Here is a 24035-nt window from a genome sequence, read left to right as displayed (position 1 = left end):
TATGGCATTTAGTTGTAGGTGTAGTCCGAATAGTCTGACCGACTACTTGTGTGTGTGTGTGTGTGTGTGTGTGTGTATATCAGATGAAGATGATATATATATATACAAAGAGAGAAAGGGTTAGGTTTTTTTATTTATCTTGAGAGAAGGCCTGGTGGGCGTGGTTTGTAGCTCCTCATCCTGTCAATCACCCAGACCAAGTGAAGGCGCGCTGCGACAGAAATATCTCACCTCAGACTTTAGATTTATGTCACGATCAGTTTTAATTGCACAGGTGACCGTTTAACTCTATAATCTTGTATAAATTAATGTAATCCGTCATCGTTCGTCATTTCAAAAGAAGCGACATTTCCCAATATATTGTAGTAACGTTATCGTTTGACAGGCCACATCAAAATCTGTTTTCGTAGCAGTTTTCATTTCACATAATTCCGTGCAACTGAGGAACAAATTTGCACTTTTCTTTGACACTGGACTCCCAATCGCATAAAGATTCAGATTAATCCACAAAAAGGAGGCGATCGTAATATTGATCGATATATTGTATTAGGTCTTTTTTTAAAAGAACCGTTGGTGTGGTTTCAACATGAATAAGCACACCATGTCTAATTCCTGTGGTCAAACACAACAAAGTGCAAGTTTCATGACTGTCAGGTATAAAGGTATTGATTACATCACTGAGGTGAGTTCCTACACTGATTTCCATTCATGTAACTTACTATAATATAGGTAACCTATATTGAGATGTATTTTTTTATATATATATATATATATATATAAACATGTGCAATGCAATTTAACAAAAATAAAACAGGAAAGGGAATTATATTCTATAAGATTATACAAGATGATGAAATTAAATAAATTATTCAAAAGTTCTGGAGGGGGTAGTAATATAAAAATCAGAATAAGGGTACAATAAATTATGAAACACCTTAACAAGCTCACAAACTTATAAATATTGAGTTGTCATCTGTTTTAGGCCTCAGTCAGACGCAGACTGATGATGAACATGTTGGAACTTCCAGTTCCGTTCCAGCTAGTCAGTAACGTCTACCCTCACAATGGACACCTGAAAGACATCGCTTACCGAGTGCCATGGAGTAAGTGTGGCAAGTTTGGCTACGGAAATGCTGGTAGAAAGGCATCAAGGGATCAAGGGACGTCCGTATCCAATGTTAGCTTCACTTCTTGTCTCCTGAGATACCTTCATCTGATCGATTTTTGAAGGCAGCATAGATGTACTGTATCCGTTCGCTGCGTTTGATGTCCCACGGTCCTGTGCTTTCCATTCTGTGACAGTTAAGCTAAAAAATAAAGATGGTGTCTGAAAGTTACGGTTGGTGAAGCTAACATTGGATTCGGATGTGCCTTGATGCCTTCCTACTTTGGAAGCATTTTTCAGCATTTCGGACGCAGCCCTAATATTTAGATACTGTTGTTTACCCTAAAACAGAAGTTTTCAATCCTGCTCCTGGGGACCCACTGACCTGTAGAGCTCTGAACTTGCTCCAACCCTTATCAAGCACAACTTAACCGGCTAAGTTCTTCAGGATGGCTTGAAAATCACAGGCAGGTGTGCTGAACCAGTTAGGAAATAAACTTTGCAGGACAGCGGGTCTCCAGGTGCAGGGTTGAAGACCTCTGCCATAAAATGATTCAACTATCCATCACTCAAGATGATTTTCTTTTTTCTGTGTAATGCAATGGAGATGTTTTGCTCTTTTAGTGATTTATAAGGGAGAAGATTTTGTATTGAATAGGAAAATATACTTTCATTACATTCATCCGTGTTGCTATCTCACCCCCAGATACCTTTTGTTATATTCAATGATAACATATCAACACTGACTTATGTCATTTATAACAGCGAACAAAATATCCATGGGTACGTTACAAGTGACTGGATCTGTAATGGATTATTTGAAGGCCAACATACGTTTCAGTGACTGTTTGGAAAGGTTTGAACTGTTTCTATAATGCCCTTTGATATGATCTATGCTTTCATATTTGTGTCTGCAGATTGTGTCCACACCCAGCTGAGAGTAAGGGTACGTTTACACGACAACGATCTACTAAGACAGAAAAGTCTTCCTTTACTTTTTTTTTTTGCGTAGAGACAACAACGTTATCAAAACGATCCCCGTTCACACGGATCTGCAATAATGACTAAAACGCTGCATTATGCAGGTCAGGCCAGGTGTTGGCAATGTCACTTTGTAAAGACACTTGCGTTTTCAGGCCCCCAAGACGCTTTTGTCCTGTAAATGAACGTCCAAAATGCAAAAAAGTTTTCCGTTTTTAGTTGAAAACTGTGTTATGTAAACGGCCCCTGAATTTCTCTCAGTTGTGTTTAAATACAGGTTCTTCACATTGAGCTGTGTTGTGTTTAGGCTCAATGTGTTGCAGACAGGAAGAGGACTAGAGGAAGTGGTTCCCAGCTCTAATCCTGCCTCTCAGTGCAGTATTGGGACCTCAGAAGTCTTCTGGCTTTTAGATGGAGTTGAGAGCAGTGCCATCAGATCACCTTGGGAAGAGAGTTTCAGTCCATGTACGCCAGATGCATGTTGCTTTACCAGTGATGGTAGGATTTGGAGTATTTAGTAATATTTTGTTTATATTTCTGTATACTGCACCACTTTATATCAGTCCAGTCGATTTTTGGCTTTGATGTTCTACCTAAAAAAGGGGTAGATGTGTGCTAAAAATTCCCAGCACATCACATGGCTTGCTTTCAAAGGGATTTCAAAAGGATCTTTATACGTTCTTGGTCCTTAGAAGTCGTTCTGATGGCCTCACAATGAAAGGATGATAATCCTTCCTTAACTTGTTTCCGAAATCTCAGATCTCACTCTGCCAGAGGAGGTGATATTCAGTGATCATCTGCAGCGGTTCAAAAGCCACATGCCTCCATTTCAAACGATGCTTCAGAGGCTGAAGATCATAGCTGTCTCAGATCCTGTTCTCAATTCATCAGTAAATCTTTTAGAAGGGGTTGTTTTTAGGTACAACATACAATATATTTCTTTCTCCCATAAAGAATTTTAAAAAGAGCCCTAAAGAAAAGTCTGCGAAGAGAGGATTGTTACTTAAAAAAAATCTATTATGCATATGTATGCACTGAAATTATATTTTCACCCATATTTCCTTCTCCTAGACACTGTGCCTCATACGATACAGGTTTAGATGAAGTAACAGGCGCCACGTTTACTGGAGGAAATGTTACAGAGGAGTTCAAAAAAGAGGCAGTACTGAACGAAGATGTAAACTGAATCATGTTAATGAAAAAATCTTTATTGGTTGCAGCTTAGGAAGAAGTTTTTAGTATTTCAAATATACCAGCCTGTGATTTCTCCACAGTCACTAATGTTGCCTGTTGAAGTTTGTATGGATTCCTCCCGAAGACAAGAGCCCATTTTCCCTTTTGCAAAAATGCAAGATTTTCTAAATGTCACCCGAGAACAAATAGAAGAATGTTTACCCTTTAAAGATCTTCTTAAAGAAGGTAAAACTTGACCTATACATTGCAAAAAATATACAATGGCCCCGAAGAGTAGTTGGAAACGAGTCACGCTTAATAAAATCATCTGATTATCATTGCATTAGATAACAAAATATGAAGCACAAGTACAACTACCAAGCAAAACATTTGACAAAAAGACATTTGTTAGGTTTTAAATAAAACAATAAGTGCATTGTTCAAACACCAGATGATTGAAAGTCATTGCAAACATTTATCAGAAAAGTGCAAATGCCACTCGCTTTTATATTTTGTTATCTAATGCAATTGCAATCAGACATTTACACTTATAAGTGTGACTTTTTGGGGCCATTGTATTTCATAAAATGTCAGTAATCGTTTTTTTTTTTTTTTTAATAGCCACCTCTGCTTATAAACACACGACTGAGTTGGAGGTCTTGCAAATGTCTGAAAGCAGCTTTGCTAACATGACCTTTAAGGAGCCAAAATCTCCAGGTAGTGTGTATTGACTGTTCATATTTAATCACAAAGAGTGTTTCGTTCTGTAGATTGCTCTTCTAATCTCCAGTGACTTCAAAACCTTTCATTCCAGTTGCTTCAAGGTCTTCTGCTGAGATGGAATTAGACCTGCCTCTTTCACCTTGTAATCACACGCTGTGTATACCAGACCTGTGTATGTCCAGCAGACAGCTGTCAGCTGAAGTACTGTCACCAGTTTATAAGCAGTGAGTTTATTGCATTTATTATAACAAGGAGAGAATGCTGTGAATGTTTGTTGCAGTAATGTAAATGTCTTTACTGCAACTTGTAGATGTTCCATGACATATACAAAAGGTTTGTTTTCATTTTTCAAGCCAACATGAAACGGCATTTATAATCAATTTTGCTTCCATAATGTGACATTTTCAATTATTTTGGTGGAATAATGTGCAATGTTGAATTGTTCACAATAAGTTGACCATGCATGGGAATTAATAAAGTAAATATGGTCTGTTTTCATTTCATGTTGACTTGAGATAAATGAAAACACTACTCATAATAATTAATATGACGTAGGAAATAATATATACTATACTTTTCCACAGGCATTTCATGTCAGACAGTCATTGTGAAAATATGGAAAAAGCAGTTTGGATGGCAGAGAAAAATCTCCAATGTGTGTCTCAGTCTTTACTTACTGGTAATGTGGATATGTAGACGTGAGAAACTTGCACTGAAATATCCATAAAGTGTGTATAGTCCTTGAACTCCATTGTGTTGTGTGTACAGAACCACAGGTAAATAAGCCCTTGGTCCACATTCAGTCACTTCCAGAGCTTCTTACACCACTGAAGGTGGAGATGGAACCGGTCCCAGAACCCAAAGACAACATGGGCCAGTTTCATCTCACAGACAGTACAGTGACGTTGCCTGAAAACTTCAGAAATCTCTTCATCTGTACTGAGAAAATGTCCACAGAAGAATGCAAGACAGCTGTGAGAGAGTCGCACATAGATGAAATATTCTCACCACTGTCCATTAGGAAAATAGATGGTAAGATCTTATAGTGAAGTATGCCTGTATGTAAATTATCTATTTTAAATGACATTGCAATATTACTCTTTATATATATAATGGTTTTAAGGTATTATTATAAATATTACTCAAAGTTCTGTATGTTAATGTTGTGTTTTTACAGAGTTGCTGAGTAAATGCCCTTCAGATGCCGGTGAGCTTTTTGAGTTTCTCTCATCGTTTTAATCATGGGCTACATATATATTTTCAGTCGTGATCATTTGCAAACATTGCTATTATGCATATTTGAGACGTAAACAGAGCAAATTGGAAAATGGAAAATCTGTTGTGTTCACTATTAGCCTTAAAGGAACTCTTTCAACAATTATCTTCCACCCTCATTTTCCTTGAAAACAGCAAATCTGGGATACAGTAAGGCATTTACATTGGAAGCAGAAGGGGCCAATACATTTAAATACTCATTGTTTTAGTAGTATAGCAACAAGAAACAAATAATATGCATTATTAATGCAATATTAATATGACTTCAGTGATACAATTCCTAACCCTTTCTGTGTAAAGTTTGAATTTTACAACTTTGTTTTCATGACAACTACACAACACCATAAAGCCTAAATCGACAGTGTAAATGACAAGAACGTTACAGCTCAAATAATACAAGTTGATTTGGTAATCAACATTATGCCACAAATGCTGTTGATTGAGCTCAAATTAAATGTTTTACTCTGGTTTCTCAGCACTGCCACCTTCAAGCCATCCCACTGCAGTTCACCCTTCCCAGAGTAAGCCTGTGCAGTCAGTCGTACCTACACAGGTGGAGAGAGGGACGACTGTGAAGTTCTTTATAATGGAGCGCATGTCTCACCAAGGAGACGTTTCTACAGTGACAACAGCTGGAGGAAGAGACTGTAAAGCTGCAGAGATGGAGAAACGCATCTCTAGTCCACCAGAAAAATCAGACAAGAGTCAGACAAATTCCTCCACATGTCTTTCAGAAAAGCAACACCGCTTTTCTGAAGTGGTCGAGATGTCTAAATCGTCTCCATTGAAGCACTGCGTTAAAGATATTGAAGTGATATCCGCTATACACAAACTTCCTGAGAAGTCAGAACAGAGAAGAGATTTAACCTCTAAATCATCTCTGTTATCAAACTGTTTGAGAGGCAGAAAGGGAAATAATTCTGTAGTTCAGTCTAACGAAGATTTGGACCCTGTCTTGTCTTTTATGACATTAAAAACGAAGCAAAAACCTCAGCAGAGCAGTCCAACATCTGCAGGTAGAGTAAATCTTGTAGGTACTGTAAGTAGAGTGAATCTAGAGTGAAGGACTTTCATTAATAGTGTTTAAAGTCGACATGACACATAAACTGTGACTTTTCTTCCCTATTGTGACGTATATCAGAGTAAAACGCGTTTCTTGAATGAGAAAAAAAAGTTGGATGGGAATTGATTGGATCGTTACTTTTTTTCTAATTCCTGCGATCTCATGTGAGTGACAGGTTGCTGGAGTGCACATGAATTTTAACAAAATAATGATGTGCACGTATAAATAATTTATAATATTCCATAAACAATAAGAATAGTCTATTTCTGTTTCATGGTGATTTTAAAGAGTTAGTTCACCCAAAAATGAAAATTTTGAAAGTGGCCATTTTTATTATTTTTTTGCAAACAAAACCCTAGTGTCGCTTCACTAATTTAGGTTAAACCACAGGAGTCACATGGATTACTTTAATGATGTATTTGAATGTGTACTTGAATGTGGTAGTTGCGTAGCTCCCAATGGAGGGACACAAAGCTCTCGGATTTCATCAAAAATATCTTCATTTGTGTTCCGAAAATGTCTCACGGGTTTTGAACGACATGAGGGTGAGAAATTAATAACAGAATTTTTTGGTTAGTTCACCCAAAAATTTTAATTGTGTTATTAATTGTGTTAATAACAAGTGTTTTGTTTGCAAAAAAAGAAAAAAGACTGCTTTCAAAATTAAAATTTTTGACCCTTTTTAACCCTTTAAAATTTTTGGGTGAACAAAAGTTAAAGGGATTCAATCATATTTGATTTTTTTTTTTTTGTTAACACGTCTAGGAACTGCTAAACGTTTGGAGGTCTTCCCTGACATCTTTTAGTGTTAGTTAATTCAAACGGAACACAAGTATCTTATTTTGCTTAGTATCTATCCTGCTTGTTACAGAATAGGTCATGTTGACATTGACAGGCACGTGTTAATAAATTAATTATTGTGACTCCACAAGAAAGATTTCTTTAGTAATTTTTGCTGATTAGTTTTAATAAAAACATTTTTTTGACTGGGTAGGAAGGTTTGCATTCTGAAAGTTATATTGAATATACTGACACAAGTACATAAAAAAAAAAAGAGATGACAAAGATTGAGATCACCATTATTGCAAACTGTCAAAACAAAGCAATGAATTGACTTAAAATGATAGAGTCTAATATCTTTCAGAGGTAACCAGTTGTCAGAATCCTACTGGAAAAGCTTTGCTAGATAACAGAATAAATGCAGTAAATCACGCCTCGGATACAGGAAGGATTGTCATTGCCACTGAGAAAAGCTTTCCCTGTGAAGAGATACAAGAGACTATCAGCAAGATTGTATACGTCCAAGCCACAGGTATCAGCAGATCAGAAATATTTGAATAACATTAGATTAACAAATTGTTGTAAGCACAAACTACATGTTTTTTTTTTTTGTATATTCTTAATCATTTATTTGTTTAGTTGAAATGATTCACTGTATTTCTCTGTGTATTCCTGTAGAGAGTCAGCGAGATGCATATAGGGAGCTGCATGCGTTGGCTCTGCCCTCTCTGGGAAAAATGCAGAAGTTGGGCATCTCTGCTTTGAACAACAGAGACTTTGGCACTCTGTCTTCCGAACTCACACGATTCCTCCTAAAGCAGCAAGAGCGAATGCTTCGGACAGAACAGGGTCAGAAGAGACACTTTCTCACACATTATAAGAATGCACAGGAGTCTGTAGTGGATCCATTTCTCACCACATGATCGTTTTTAAATAAGATGGTTTTGTATTATTTATGTGGCAGATGCTGACAGTGTGTTTAATGAGATGGCACTGCTACATATTCTGGTAACGCTGAAGGAACACGTCCTGTTCAGATGTGACCTCAACGCAGCCACTGGTAAATATTAGAAACAAACACTCATGTCTCATAGCTATGGTCTGATATTACTGAGAGGTCGCTCTTTCATTGCGTATGAGTGGATTCCGTTTATTGATCAACTTTGCATCAGATGTTTTTCCTTAAATAAAATAGACACAAATGAGTCAACTGTTAACATAGAGCTTTCAAATTAATGTGGATACATATCTCAGATATTTTGTCTTGGAAGATTGGATGATAAATGTTCATATTGCAATCTTTGACATTTGATTGCAGACTTTCATATCTTGTTATCTGAGGCATTCTTGAGATCTCTTATAAAATTCTAGAGCATGGTTTCCTAAACTTTTTTTTTTTGTGAGCTTAGGTGTAAAATATTTACTTGAAGCACCCCCTGAGGTTTTCAATTAATATTTCATTAATTTAACGACACGTGTTGCATGTTCACAGTTCTCTGGTATTGGTTAATGACATGCAAGTGCACATAAAATATTTGTATTTTTTTAGTAAGTGTTTTGATTGTTTTTATTTTAAAATGATTTATATATAGGGCTGATTTATTATTGTTATATATGTTGGTTATATATATATGTTTTAATTAATTATAATTAAGATATATATATTTTTTGCTAATTATATGCCTAATAGTTATTTTATTTTACACTCCAAGTTAAAATACTAATATTAATTTTAAATTCTTCACTTTCAAACATTTAAATCAGGCTTTTTGAAAAGCAGCATTTACTTTGAAGTGTGGTGCTCTGATGCTAAAAAAACACTGTTAGCTGCATGCATGTAACACTGCCACTCTTCACTCTGAAGCTCGTAGACTATATACTTAATTAAATCACACCCTTAGATTTCATAATTGCTCAAGCTATAACATGATTTCAGTTTAATTTCGATTAATTTAATTCACATTTATTTATTTTTATATATGATTTAATTATTCCCTCATGTTCTAGAGGAGATGAATGTGAGATTACTTTGTTTTTTTTCTAAGAAGCAGCATCAGTGTGGCACAAACAACTGAGATCTCATTTGTGATTTGATCGTTACAGCATAGCTTTTGTATAGCTTTACTCACACACCTGTAAAATCTGTCTTTGAATAGAGTACCTGGCTCAGGCGAAGGACTCCTGTACTCTGAGCTGTTTGGATGAGCTGTTGAGGAAGTTTGAGGTGTTGCAGTATCTGAGTCAGAAGAGGCAGGAGTCCAACCCTAAACTACTGGAGCTCCAGGAACAAATCAACACATGGATGAACTCCCACGCCAACCCCAACACAAGAGTGAGATTTAATACAGAGTTATTTAGAGTTAAGACTTGTGCTTCAGCTCTGAAGTAAGCTCAAAACAAACAATAACTGTATGGGCCCTATTTTAACGATATGAAACGCAAGTATCAAGCGCGAAACGCAAGTAACTTTGTGGGCGGGTCTTGGGCGCTGTTGCTATTATACCGGCGGGATAAATGGCTCTTGTGCCCGACGCAAATCTAAAATGGGTTGGTCTGAAGCTTCATTATTCATAGGTGTGGTTTGGGCGTAACGTGAAATAAACCAATCAGGGCGACATCTCACATTCCCTTTAAGAGCAGGCGCGCTTGTTCCATGGCGGATTGCTATTATAACGGCGGATTTGCCAGGCGCACGGCAGGAGCGGTTCACAGCCAAGGAGACCGACGTTCTCGTCAGGGCTGTAAAACACAGAGAAGTGACATTGTAAACACACCCAAATTAGCTTAGTTTAAACAGTGTAAAAATTTGGGTAAATGTGTAAGCTAGATTTATGCCTATTTTTTCACATCTTCATGGACACAACAATGATTTCCCTCGTGTGTTAATATTTTTCCTTGTAATAATGTATGGTTTTCTAACAATGAGAACTGCTGCTTCTGTGTAGATGAGATAAGCAAAGTGCATGCGCATTGTGCACATGCTACATTGATTATGGCCAAGCATGCGCCCTTAAAATAGCATATGAATAACATGCGCAACGCGTTTTTCCTGGTCAGTGGCGGAATTGTTTTTTAAACCTGCAAAATAGCACCAGGGAACGTTTGCGCCGGAACACGCCTCCTCTTTTCGCTGAACCGCCCCGGGAGCTCAAAAGTTCATTCCCTAATTTACCGATGTGCGTCTGTGGAGGGAAAAGTCCGCTGTGCGCGGGTGCAAAATAGGAATGATACATGCGTCGGTGTACAAAGTCAATTGCACTGGGTGCAAGATAGGGCCCTATATGTGTATCCAACCTTATCTGCATACATACAGTACATTCACGTAAAGTGATATATACTAAAATGTAAACTATATTATCTCCCAGCTCTTATCTACTAAATTTGACTAAAGAATTAAGATATAGAAAATTAACATCATGATTTACTGCTTTAAAACAATATGTATTGTGAAAAGCGCTATACACATAACATTGACTTAACTTGACTAAGCATACTTTTCAAACAAAGCACATTTTACAGAATGTGAATGTTTAATGACTGTTGTTGCATGTGAGCAGGTTCTAGTGTTGACAGTGAACAGTGTAAATAAAAAGCTGCTCTCAGCTCTCAACCAAGTATCAGGTGAGTTATTTTCTCAAGACCAAGATTGTTACTATGCAGTGATTGTCCTGCCTGATGTGTGTGTGCGTGTGTGTGTGTTTAGAAAACGCTGTGTCTGAAATCGTCCCGGATGAAGGAAAGCTTAAAGTAGCGAGCAGAGAAGTGATGGACAGGTCTCTTTTTGTTCTTATCTCTAAGGTGTATACTAAATACATGAGGTGTGGATTTAATGTGTTATGTCTGTCTCCTTTCTCCTCAGACTGTCTTACAGTAGGTGTGTCATTGTGTGCAGTCAGCACATCGGTCCTGATTTCCCATGGAAGAGTTTCAGCGTGGTATTTGAGCTTTCCTGTGTGGGCCACTCGCCCTTCGGCAGTGTGTGTTCAGAGAGAAACATCAACTTTATGTCCTTCTCCACTGCAGTGCCTGAAACCAGTCAGTCCAACATCATGCTCACATGATGCTTTAACATCAGTAATCACAGCCAATTAGAAAATTTTTGATGTTTAATGCACAATTATGTGGAGCGGGATTCTTTATCAATGAGATCTCAGTGTTAGTAGGCTTTTTCATCTTGACGCTGCAGAAATAGAATCCAAGTGTTTGTCAGATGTCCTGTTGCTTGTTATGGCTGGTTGAATTAGCTTGGAAGAGATATCTTTCCTATATTTTATCACAGCATTCAAACACTATGTTAAACATTCAAATACAATTACAGGTGCAAATTTTACTCATTTAAAAATATGGATGATTGATTCTATAATAAGCTTCTTTATTGTTATGATCTTGTTATGATCATCTGTAGGAGATATCCCAGAAGAATCAACTGCTAAATCATATCTGGACACTATTCCGTTTGTGTTGCTCATCACTGATGGCTTACTGAGCCGCTTAAAGATGCAGTACACACTGGAGACGACGTGAGTTACTCAATGTAGTGAGTGTGTATATAAGGGGTTGAACGACTTCAGATTTTTTAAAGTCGACATTTATGTGATGAGATGAGAGTCGACGTCGACTGATGACGTCATTGATGAAAAAATAAGAGACTCGAACGCGGGTTGCCTTGTGCACAGATATGGCATATGACAGCACTCCTACATAACAGCTTATTTTTATCAGTTCTTCTGTCTTTGGGTGGTGTTTGGTGTTTTAAGCCCCCAATGGCGCCTTCCAGGCAGTGAGGGGATGGGTAGGTTTAAGGTTGAGGGTAGGGTTAGCTGCCTCTAAGCAGCCATTGGGGGCTTAAAACACCATCAAGCTCTTTGGGTAGTTATATTTCTCACAGATTCTCATTCTAAGTCAGTTATAGATTAAGTAGCATAGTAAAGATTACATTTATATGAATGCATTAGTGTGTGAGAGCGATTGCGTGTGAATTGCTACTAATAGTGAAGCTGTGGTTTTTAGTTACTAAGAAATGTATGTGAGAACTTTTCAGTTTCTAAGATATTTTATTGATAAATCACAGAACAGAGTTTACAATACATTTGATGCGCGCTTCTGTGTGTGTGGGTAACGCAGCAGCAGTTTAGATCGACGATTAACCTACCTTTTTTTCATGGATCCATAGATGCCAATGTCTTTATTTAAGAACCTTTATAAAGAGTGTATACTGATGCACAGAGACTGTTGTTGGCAGGTACAATATTGTTCTGCTGGAGAGGAAACACTCTCCATCTGCACTGCATCTGGGCGGAACCCATTATGATGTCATCACTGTGGATGAGACCACTGCCATCCTCATCCAGGTGACGCTCAATACACACTTGCTCAATACACACTTGCTCACCAGACCACCATTCACAATGTGACCCTGGACTGAACATGTAAATCCTGTGTGTGTGTGTTCAGGAGCTGAGTGAGTTGGAGAAGAAGATTGGAGAAGCATCTGAGCGTGTCGTCAAGAGACTCTCAGCCCTATCTCTGCAGTTCAGCCGTTGCTGGCTCATCCTGCACTGCGCCGAGAACCACAGGGCGCTGTCAGTTTCAAATACATTTACATCTGTGTGATCATGTCACCATTCATTATTATCAGGGCTCGACAGTAAGGATTTGTTTCTGAAGCCCCAATTGGGCTGGTAGTTAATTTATTTACTTGTAATGGCAAAATTTGCAATGGCAACATAAAGCTCTTTCTGATTCTGATTTTCATTGACCCCAGCACAAAATTCAAACTGTTAGCCTTGTATTTTATGTTCCAGGTGAATATCTTTAATTTTACAAGCCATATTTATTGCTGAACCTTGATTAGTTGCCATAATGGCCGATGCCAAAACCAGTATCCAGCGTAGAGAGTGACTGATGTAATGCTGATATGAAATACAGTAGTTGAATTTAAATTAACATTTATTTTACACTATATTAGCTCAAAATACAAATATATATACGATATACTATGAATATTTTTGTTGCAAGGTTGCTGATAGATATTGAAATTGACACGATGGAATGACTACCCTAGTGAAAAATAAATATACCAATATGTATTTGAAATACATTTTTGTTATGCTAAGTATACTCCAAATACATTACATATTTATGTACTTATTATAAATACCCTGCAATTGTACTTTAGTATACTAGTGTAGTAAAGTATACTCTAGGTACACTTTAACTTGCATTTAAAGACTGATATAATACAGGGATCATACTGTCCTTACTAATAGTGACATTAAAACACATTTTAGACTTAATGCATTAAAGAAGTACTCCAAATAAAGTTTAATTATAATATTTTTATCAGTAAGTCTCAAACAATATGTCAGTAAATATGTTAATGGATTTGTAGTATACTTGTCTGAAATACTTTATAAATACATTTTGTTATAGTTTTTTTCACTAGGGTACTTCTGTTAAATGACCAAATATCAGCTAATTAATCAGCCTGGTTGAAATATTGGACTGCCAATTTTCATTATACAGTAATATTCAGTACTGCACTGTTTGCATACTGAATTGTGGTTGTGCTTTTTTATTCCATCTATACAGTAGCTGTACTGTGAAGCATTATGTGTTGAGACAGAACACAAAAAAGCAGTTGTGACTGACACACTGTTTTATTTATGTAGATTCAAAGACTAAACACTATTTTCCCCCAATTTTAGGATTTCCAGTAACATCTATATCAATCTGGTTCACATCTACTCTGCATCTGTGTTGTTCGGAAGCAAATCTGAGAAGTTTGATGTCAAGGTATTTTCCTCCTAATTTATTATGGCAATTTTAATAGCAGATAACAAATCTTAAAAGAAATTCTAAAGGTTATACCAATGTCAGGTTTGACATTTTCTGTTTTATGCTATTGAAAAATACTTTGTGTATATTTGTTGACCATGGCATGTGGTGTATGTTTGTTTCAGGTGTTAATGGTGTGTGAGGAAGAAGAGATAGCTAGCTACATCTATCAGATCTCCTTACATACGCTGATGAATTCAGAGAGAGATGGACTGAGCTGGTTGGATAGAGACTGGCTCAGTGGGCGGCCCACAAAGGTGAATGACAGGTCTAAAATATTCATAGCACGTAAAAATTGTAAAAATTATAATTTTTCTTTATTTTCTTAAAATTCTGACTTTTTGTCACTGATCATCAGTGACCCTAAAATCATCTGTCCTCAGGCTATTACTCAGTACTTAATATAGATTAATATATTTATTAAAGTTAAAGATAAATGGAAATGGTCCCTGTACATTTGCGTGCATTTCTATTTTAACCATGAGAAGAAACATTTTAAAAGAACCGTTGTTGTATTTTTAAAATGCTTTGTTGTATACATTATAAATTAGAACCGAGAACACAAAATTAAATATTGAGTTCTTTTCAGATTTTTATTTTAATTTTTGCACCTTTATTACACATTTTAAAAATGCACAAATTAATATTGAAAACATATTTATTTACGAGTTGTCCTTGATTAAATTAGAAATAATGTTTCTCCCGCATTTTCGAATGAGAACTAGAGCCATGTCTCTGGAACCATGGTAGGTTAATACAATTTTACAAAATAAAACAATAAAATAACATTTTGCTTTCAATTAAGTTAAAACATACCTAAGATATTGATAATATTTCATCTAAGATAACATTTCATGGCTGTATCCCTACTATTTGTCAACACTGTTAGATGTAAAAAAAAACATTTATAAGTCATTCTTCATTCTGAATGAGTTCAACAAAATCACACAAGCTTTGTTTATTTATTTATTTATTTATTATTTTTGATAATTATGCTTATTTTGTTTATTACAACCAAGATTTTTCAAGTTATTACCCTAATTGTAAAGGAAATTGATATTTTAAGTATGTCCAATCATTAGCTAGTAATTAAGTAGCTAGTAACACAGTTAATATGAGTGTGACAAATGCTAAATTATATCAACCTCACAAGATTTTCTGAAAGTTTAATATCATTCTGTGTGCTCAATTCACTGATGCATTAATGTGTGTTTATTTTAGGCAGAGCATTGCCTATTGCAGTTTCCCTGCATTAATCCTCTGGTTGCTCAACTGATGCTGAGGAGAGCTCCATCGCTGCAGTGGCTGCTGGGAGCTTCTTTCTCCGAGCTGCAGGAAATGTTCCCACAGATCCCTCACAAAGTCATTAAGGTACTACTAGTGAAACTAGTATCCAAGATTAAACTGTCACAGGGCACATTGTTGGTTAATCAGTCTTGTTGACAGTCACTATGTTTCAATCTAAAGTTGTGAATTTAACTTGAGCAAAATTGGAATATTGCATAAATCATTTGTGAATGAAGCACCGTTTCCATCCCATATGTTTAAGAGAACAAAATTGTCACTTCCTAGGAAATTTGTGCAAAATGTCTGTAATAAAAATTAAAGTTACTGCACTTGACCTATCGGTAAGCCCCTCCCCTTGAACGCAGATGAGCCAATGGCAGACGAGTATCAGTTGCACGGGCACCGGAACTCAGACATCTTAGGTTTCAGTGCCATAGAGAAACATTGGAAGATCCGAAGCTCTCGTGGGTTTTATGGTGTTTATGCTACAATAATGGTAAAACGATGTGCCCTGGGGTATTTGTAACACTGATTCCATGTATCCTGACAGGATGGGCATGTGTATATTAATGTATTGAATCACTGTACTGTGCGCGCGTTCACCAGCGCGTTTCATAAGTGTGATAAGATTTGCGCAAACGGACCAATTATCTGCGCTATACGACTGAAGCTCGGTTTATATATAATATCAATGATGTGAGCGCAGTAACCTGGTTCCCTAAGGATTCAACCCCAATCCCAATGAAGACGAAAACGTTCATTTTCTGGTTGTCATGCTCTCATTAAGTTACAATTAAAGTTAGTGAGTCCATGCTAACGTACAAACCTAAATAGCTAACGTTAACTGTTCTCACGTCATGTACAGTACAGGTCAAAAACACCCGATGGCTCAAAAACAGCCGTCTGCGATCGTGACGACCGTAACATGAGGCTTCTCCCACTTGCATTGTGATCTTTAAAACCTCACTTTCAAATTAATCGTGTTATGCACCATATTTATTTTAAAATATCCTTCCATGGCATATTTAAGTCCCACTTGAATGCTCCCCGACGATTGGTGGTCCTTCTGTGTCCAAAATTGATCAAAAACAGTTTGGGACAAGGTTTTCACACTGACAGCTGTCATTGTAAGATAGTTAGCTACTCCGTTTGTTTGTCCGAGATGGCAACAGTAACTATGGGGGGCGGGCCAATCTATAAACATGAAAGAACATAAGAAGGAATGTTGTTTTAACCACGGAAAGACGTCAGTACACTCCATTTTGCAAGTTCAAATCCTCCAACGTAAATCGACTAACTCTCCTGACTGCTTTGTCGGACAAAAATGCCGGATTCGGCGGATGGCGGATTATGATTGGTCAGATCGCCTGTCAATCAAACTCCCTGCGAAGGGTCAATTGTGGAAGCCACTGCGGCTCTTTTCTGTACATCATAAATGACTTCCGCCTCAGAGCGCACTGCAGATGAAACGGAAAAAACACTGTCATGTTATCTTGCGTTTGGAGGCGGATGCCTGGTGTTTTGGAACACAATCTTGTGAGATGCATCTGGGTGGTTATTATACCAAATAAATTTATGACAGACTTTGGATCAGGCATTTCAGAATGACCAAACCAACATATGAGATTCTCTGCGATGAGATTGATCCACTGGTTAGTCCACTTTAATTAATCACATCCTCTGTTAAAGCGTAAATCTCGCCAAAATGCAACCTAGGGTCTTTTTGTGAATCTACCCGAGGCAAACTTTCATTTAAAAGCATAATTAGGATGTAAACGCCACTTTTAAGATTGACCGTATTTTCGTTTTCGGTAAAAAAAAAACGAAAAAGATTTATCAGTTGCAGATTGTTTCCGGCCGCCGGCATTTTGTCAGTCAAAAATAGTCGATCTCCTAATGCAACGTAACAGGGAGGAGAGTAAAGATGGAAAGCTCCTAAAGCTTAGTTCCATATAAATTCATGGATAATATGTTGTTTTGTCATTAGTGAAAATCAACATTGACCTTGTATTTGAAAAAGGATCCTCATATAAGAAGCAATACTAAAATTCAGAGTCAGCTCATTCGCATTCGGAGATCGACTATTATTTCCTGACAAAATGCCAGCGGCCGGAAACAACAACAGCTACAGTGAGTTGTTCAAAATCTTTCTTTTTTAGTAAACTCTGTGTACACAAACAATGTTCTCAATGCTGGAGTTCATGTGTAGAGCCCCTGGTGATACTTCGAGCAAAGTTTCATGTTGTGTCGAGCCTTCTTAGTGTTTTAAAAATAGCGATTTTGATGCTATCATAGTCATGCCCCAAGCACTCCCATTCAAAAGGCAATTTGACCAAAAACGAAAATACGGTCAATCTTAAAAGTGGAGTTTCCATCCTAATTATGCTTTTAAACTAAAGTTTGCCTCGGGTAGATTCACAAAAAGACCCTAGGTTGCATTTTGGCGAGAGTTGCGCTTTAAAGGGATAGTTCAGGATTTTAGACATGAATCTCTATAGCTTCCCCATAAGCAGTGTGGTGCATTGACCATGACTTACCCCCGACAGCGTCCTGTGAGCCGAGCTCCGGTCCAGTTTTGGTCAAGATGAAATTAGTCCGGCAAGTTTGCTGGGGTCACGGCAATAAAGCTTTTTTCTTCTCAAATCAATATGTGTTCAAAAGAGTGATATATTTGCAGCACAAAACCGCTGTCTATGGAGAGGTCAGACCTCGTAATGGCTTGGCACTATTTTCTTCCCCGTCATATCACTGCGCGCTGCCGCTACCTACAGCCAGCTGGGAGCCGCGCACGTGTCACTTTGTTTACAGCTCGTAAAGAGAACGATAACATGTCTGACTACAGCAGCGACGATGACAACATTGACTTCGACACACAGCCAAAAGGATATCTTTACGAACCTGAATACACAGATGACGAGTTACGCCAGATGGAGTTAGAAAGGACAGAAAGAGAGAGGATGGACAGAGAAGTTGAACAAGTTGAAGCTGGAGCTTGTACAAACTGATCGCTCTTGGTGAGTAGCTATGTTAGCTCGTTCGTGTAGCTGTTCTGAGCACGTAAACACTGCTGTAAACACTGCCGAACAACTGAAAAAGTGGTGTGCGCCTGCGCAGCTCGCAGCTGGCTGTAGGTAGCGGCAGCGCGCAGTGATATGACAGGGGAGAAAATAGTGCCAAGCCATTACGAGGTCTGACCTCTCCATAGACAACGTTTTAGTGACGCAAATATATCACTCTTTTGAACACATATTGATTTGAGAAGAAAAAAGCTTTATTGCCGTGACCCCAGCAAACTTGCCGGACTAATTTCATCTTGACCAAAACTGGACCGGAGCTCGGCTCACAGGACGCTGTCGGGGGTAAGCCATGGTCAATGCACCACACTGCTTATGGGGAAGCTATAGAGATTCATGTCTAAAATCCTGAACTATCCCTTTAAGGCAAAGTCACATGAGTGTTTTGTTTCGCATAAAAGGAATGTATTTGTTAAATGGGTCCCCATCGTGGTTTATGTGCATGTCTTCTTTTTAAATAAAAAGATTGTCCGCCTCAAATTGAGCGCATATGTGTTTTATGCTCATTTTTAGAATTTATGCAGATCTTGGCGTTTCCATCCAGTGTTTTTTTATGCAATATCCCAAAATTAGCTTAAAATATGTAAAAGGAAACATGGCTTTTTTCACACTCTCCTTGTTTTTCCGCAGCTTTTCAGTGATATTACAGCTGAGTCCAAAGTCAAAACGGCCACCTTGAAGAGTGAGAATACACCCTTCTCACACATAAACAGCCCAGCTCACCCTCCTCATCCTCATCTGCCTCTCTGGACTCAGGATCTTGACACGTTACATCTGGAGGATAAGATGCCACGTCGCCAGTTGATTGGTCAGTCTTAGTGTTTAGAGAAGACAAATTAGCTTAATCCTTACAGACAGGATCCAAAATGAATACTTGCCAAGCACCAAATGTGAGAAAAGAATGCTTTGGTCATTATAACTATTATTTATATATATATATGAAAATAAATTATAAAAATAATGATAAGATTTTAGATATATATTTAAAATGAATGTCTAAATATATAAATGTTTATAACTAAATTCATAAGATTTATAGAAAGTTTATGAAAATAAATAATGATAAGATTATAAATAAATAAATATTTAAAATTAATGTCTAAATATATAAAATAAATTTGTTAAAGATTTTGTTAGCATATTGCATAGCTGTGTTTGGAGTTAATTGTTTTATTTGTGATAACGCAATGAAAAATGCTAAATTATGTGGACATAATTTTTGGTCAGGCTGTCATACTACATACTACGCGTGTTGCAACCACCTATACGGCACATACCTTCCTTATATGACACACTATTTCACGATGCCACAATATATAGATAAATACTGATTGATTTGTACTTGATTGCTTATACTCTTATTACAATAACGACAGTGCTAAATATAGTTTATCATTATCAGTCAGGGGCAGTCGTGGCCTAATGGTTAGAGAGTAACCCGAAGATTGAGTGTTCGATTCTCAAAACCCGCAGGAAACGACTGAGGTGCCCTTTAGCCCAATCACTCCCCAGGCGCCACAGCAAAATGACTGCCCAATGCTCTGAGTGTGTGTGTCCACAGTTTACAGTGTTCACTACTCACTGCTCCTAATGTGTGTGCACTAACTTGAATGGGTTAAATGCAGAGGACAAATTCAAAGTATGTCACTATACAAAGAGACTCACGTCACTATACACAGGGTTCGTACGTTTTGAAAAAACCTGGAAAAGTTATGGAATTTGAAAAATGCAAATTCCAGGCCTGGAAAGGTTTTGGAAAAATAAAAAGACCCAGAAAGTTTTGGAAAAGTCATGGATTTTTTTTTTTTTTTAACACAGCATAATATGTGATTAATACAAAAACTGTTTAATAAAAAAAATATTTCGCGTTGTCTTAACGTCCTTATTTCGGGCGGCATAACGTTCAGTTCACTTCCGATTCACTTGTTGCGATGTTGCTGAGGCGAAGTCGGTGCTGACAGAAATTTAATTGAAATGGCAGGAAAGTGGCACGAGCATGCTAAAGTTTTGCAAGCACCGGTGGGTCGAGAATGTAGCGGAAAGAGGATTGCTGCTCTGGCCGCATGTGAAACGATACGCAGAATATTAGCCTACGTCTGTCTCCTGCACGCGAGAGGAGAGAAGAAAATGAGTAAAAGTCAGTTCAATTGTGAGTTCATTCTATATGTTCTTAGGAGTGTGTGCGATGTTGTCTATGAACTATGATGATATTGTAATCATTGTTTTAACTATGTACGAGGCACTGCGAGTGCGAGCTGACATCGCGTTTGTCTCTCATGCTTGCTTTCACTGCGTGATGTGTCAGTGCAGTTATGCCCCCAAATGAGTTTTTGTCTTATATTTATATCATATTATGTTGTTATATTAGAATATCACATGAGCAAGAGTGCCGTTTTCCTTTGCACAACTGCAAATGTGCTATTTATTTTATACAACAGTTAAATTAACAATAAAGTTAACATTGCGAGTTACTTTTTGGACACAATATTGTCAATTTTCACTTTATATCGCCGACGAGAATTTCATAATAAAGTTGTAGTCCAACAGACATCGATTATTTATTTATTTATTTAATGAAATCCGCGTTTTGAATGAATCATTTTAACGATTCAATGAACAATCACTTGTTTTTCTGAATGAATCAGCCGTTTGAACGAATCGGTTGAATAAATGACTCCAATAACTCGCTTATTAAGACAGTGACTTGCCGCCACCTACTGGTGGTTTTAGTTTAATGTTTAAAGTATCCTTTAATTAAAAAGTTAAAATTATAAATCATTTAAATATTGAATAGCTTTATTTATGCAATTGTAAATGAAGTATAAATATAGTAGGCTAATGCCAGTTTTGATGCCACTTCTGTGTCACCTCTGCACTGCAAGGATGGATTTTAATTCAATGATTTAATTTGACATTCGTACTGTGTTATTCTAATATAATTTAATTTGAATGTTAGAATTTGGCAAAATTCTATGAATGTGGCAAATTTTGCCCCTTAATAAAAATGTTGATTTCGGTCACTGCTGTGAACTGACCACTGCATAGAATATAAAAAATATGAATATCTTCGTGAGTCTGCTGTCAACAACAGGCCTAAACCGGCCAGGATACCAGTACAAAAACACAATCAGTAAAATATCATCTAATTATTATCAAGAAAAATTTTGAAAATATCGAGACATATTTTTGTCAATATTGCGCACCCCTAATGTACGGTATTAATTTTGAGGGTAAATTTTAACACAAATTTTTATTCTTATAATGTCGACTGACATTTTCAGGAATACATAGGCGTCATGGAAATGTGCCAAAAAGTCTTGGAAAAGTCATGGAAAAGTCATGGAAAAGTATTGGTTAAAATGTGTATGAACCCTGTATACAGTTCACTGCCCAGTTGGAAATATATATGGTTGGTAGGTGTGTAGGTGTTGGTAGATGTGGCTATGGACAAACACTAATTTTGGACCTTTTGGACTGGTAAAAAAATTTTTTCAGAGCAATAATTTTAATTGTTTCTTTATCACATTAGCAGGTCATAACAGAAGAAGAGGAGAGGAAACATGGAGAAAAAACGAATTCTCTCTTCCAGATTCAACTCACTCTCACTCATTCAACCCCTTTTTGCCAAGTCCGTTCAGCCAAGCTTCAGCTACAGCGAGCGTCTGGCAGCCGCAGGGTGAAGGATTCATTCAAAACCCAAATCGAGTGCCAGGCCGTGATGTTCCCCGAGGGTCTGCCCGTGTTCCCCTGGCTCCTCTGCCCACTCCTGAAGTGCTGGGGTACAAGAACACTGCATGTGCATTCAGCTTTAGGCCGCAGGGTCAGACTCACCAGAGCTCACCTGAGAACGATCCGCCTCGCAGGACAGGAGAGGAGAGGAAGAGGCGAGGAGGAGAAGACGCCCACAGTGGTACACACACACACACACACACACACACACACACACACACACACACGCATGCAGGCAGCAACACACATTCCTAACCTGTATGACTTCCTTTCTTCTGCAGAACACAAAAAAGAGATTTTGAACAACGTTAGATCTATGGAGCTAAAATGGTCTCAATAAGCTAATTTACATTTAACAAAAAGTGTGTATGTATTTGCAAACAGCAATTCACAAATTCATAATCTAAATCATATTGGCAAAATACAAAACATTCAGAAATGTGCATACATACTTGCTAATTTATAAAATTGTGCCTTGCATTTGGGATTGTAAATTTAGTTGGGCATTTGAAAATCGTATTTTGTGAATGTGAATTAGCTTATAAGCATTTGTGAATCGTATTTTCTAAATTAATTAATTTAGCTCCATAGGCCTTTAGATCCCATTGCCTTTCACTGTATGGTTGACGAAAGAAGGTTATACAGTTTTGGAACGACATGATAGTGAAGAAATTATGACATAAAGTCATGTGAAATTTTAAACTGAAGTCCACCACAAAAGACCAGTTCCAGAGGACAGGAGAGGTTTGCTCCATTATTTTCTGTCTGTGTGTTTATTGGCAGATCCTCCACACTGCAAGAGAGGAAAGCTGCTATATGAGCGAGTTCCAGGCAGGAATGATGGACAGACCAGACTGAGATTTTTCTGAGAAACTTTTGCTTCTTTCTCTCTTCAGTTTATCACTCGAAATTTCAGAATATCGTTTTTATGTAGAATATAATGTGAAATTAATACAGTTCATCCATATGTTCGTATGGATATATATATATAAAAACATATATTTTAATATTGTAGATATTGTTCATATTAAAGATTAACCTATCATCCTTTAGGTGTATTTATAGTATTCTTGGTTCAGAGAACAGTTAACTGAAATTACAATTAAAAAAAAATAAAAAAATGGTCATTTATATATTATACATTTACATTTTTATTTAACTAAATTAAAAAAATCAATTCGATTAATAAATTCATTACAATTGCAGATTTTAGATTCAGGGACAGGTTTACTAAACAGGGCAAATTAGTGTAAAAGCGCAATTCCCAAAAAGCTTCCCAAAAATAGTTCTGCACGTGATTTACTGACGACTCAAATTACACAGCCGGATCATTTCCATAATTTCCATAATGACCAACACAATCTACCAAATTACCATCTGGTTTAAGACATGCTTTTTTGGGGCATAAATAATGGTGCAAATATCAGTAAATTGACTAGCGCAAACCTTAGTAAATACCTTGCGTGATTCATTTAAATACTTTCCTCCCATACATTTTGCGTCTGAAATGGAAACTCCTACAAATACATATGCAATAAGATCATCCGCAAAAATAACCCTTTCCACGCCTTTTCAGCGCTAATTTCTCACTGCGTGTCTTTAGTAAATCCAGTCGTTTTTTAACTCCAAAAAAGTGTTTGCGCTGGAGAAAGCTGTTAGTAAAGCTGGCCCTTAATATTTTTTATTTATATTAAGATGATTTTAATAATTTATATAATTTATAATTATAATTTTATTTATTGATTGATTTTCCCAGGGAGTCATTAGAAGAAGGAAAAAAAAGCCTGGAAATGTCATGAAATTATTTTTATTTTTTTAAAGGCATGGACATTTTTATAGTTTAGTAATTATTCTAATTTGTATTTTTTCAAATTTTTCTAATATTTCTTATAATGGTCAACTATAAAATAATTTTAAATATATGATTATTAATGACTACTACTAATAATGTAATTTCTGTAACATTTTTTAAATATCTTACAGAAATCGTATATAAAAAAATCATGAA

At 36.9% G+C, this 24035-nt stretch overlaps 1 protein-coding gene across 4 annotated transcripts; it reads left to right on the top strand.

The window, feature by feature from the left end:
- Window positions 1–573: 573 nt before the first annotated feature.
- Window positions 574–22928, top strand: shoc1 (shortage in chiasmata 1). 4 transcript variants are annotated; one of them, XM_079872454.1, is made up of 29 exons: window positions 574–682; window positions 983–1103; window positions 1871–1961; window positions 2394–2584; window positions 2846–3005; window positions 3158–3263; window positions 3361–3505; window positions 3881–3976; window positions 4074–4206; window positions 4567–4661; window positions 4751–5014; window positions 5160–5189; window positions 5734–6273; window positions 7465–7632; window positions 7779–7949; window positions 8065–8160; window positions 9257–9432; window positions 10658–10721; window positions 10804–10873; window positions 10960–11135; window positions 11506–11620; window positions 12343–12451; window positions 12555–12682; window positions 13808–13895; window positions 14063–14194; window positions 15159–15308; window positions 18929–19106; window positions 21831–22208; window positions 22811–22928. In XM_079872454.1, the coding sequence occupies exons 1-29, from the start codon at window positions 587–589 to the stop codon at window positions 22894–22896; spliced, it is 4353 nt and encodes a 1450-aa protein (XP_079728580.1). In that variant the 5' UTR covers window positions 574–586; the 3' UTR covers window positions 22897–22928. The 4 variants fall into 4 exon arrangements, with proteins under 4 accessions (XP_079728580.1, XP_079728579.1, XP_079728581.1 ...); XM_079872453.1 differs by having other exon boundaries at window positions 21828–22208; XM_079872455.1 differs by lacking the exons at window positions 574–682; window positions 1871–1961; window positions 2394–2584; window positions 2846–3005 and having other exon boundaries at window positions 1065–1103; window positions 21828–22208.
- Window positions 22929–24035: the final 1107 nt, after the last annotated feature.

Source organism: Squalius cephalus, assembly GCF_949319135.1.
Source record: "Squalius cephalus genome assembly, chromosome: 5".
NCBI lineage: Eukaryota > Metazoa > Chordata > Actinopteri > Cypriniformes > Leuciscidae > Squalius > Squalius cephalus.
Note: the sequence above shows the minus strand (reverse complement) of the source record. Positions and strands in the feature narration are given on the sequence as shown.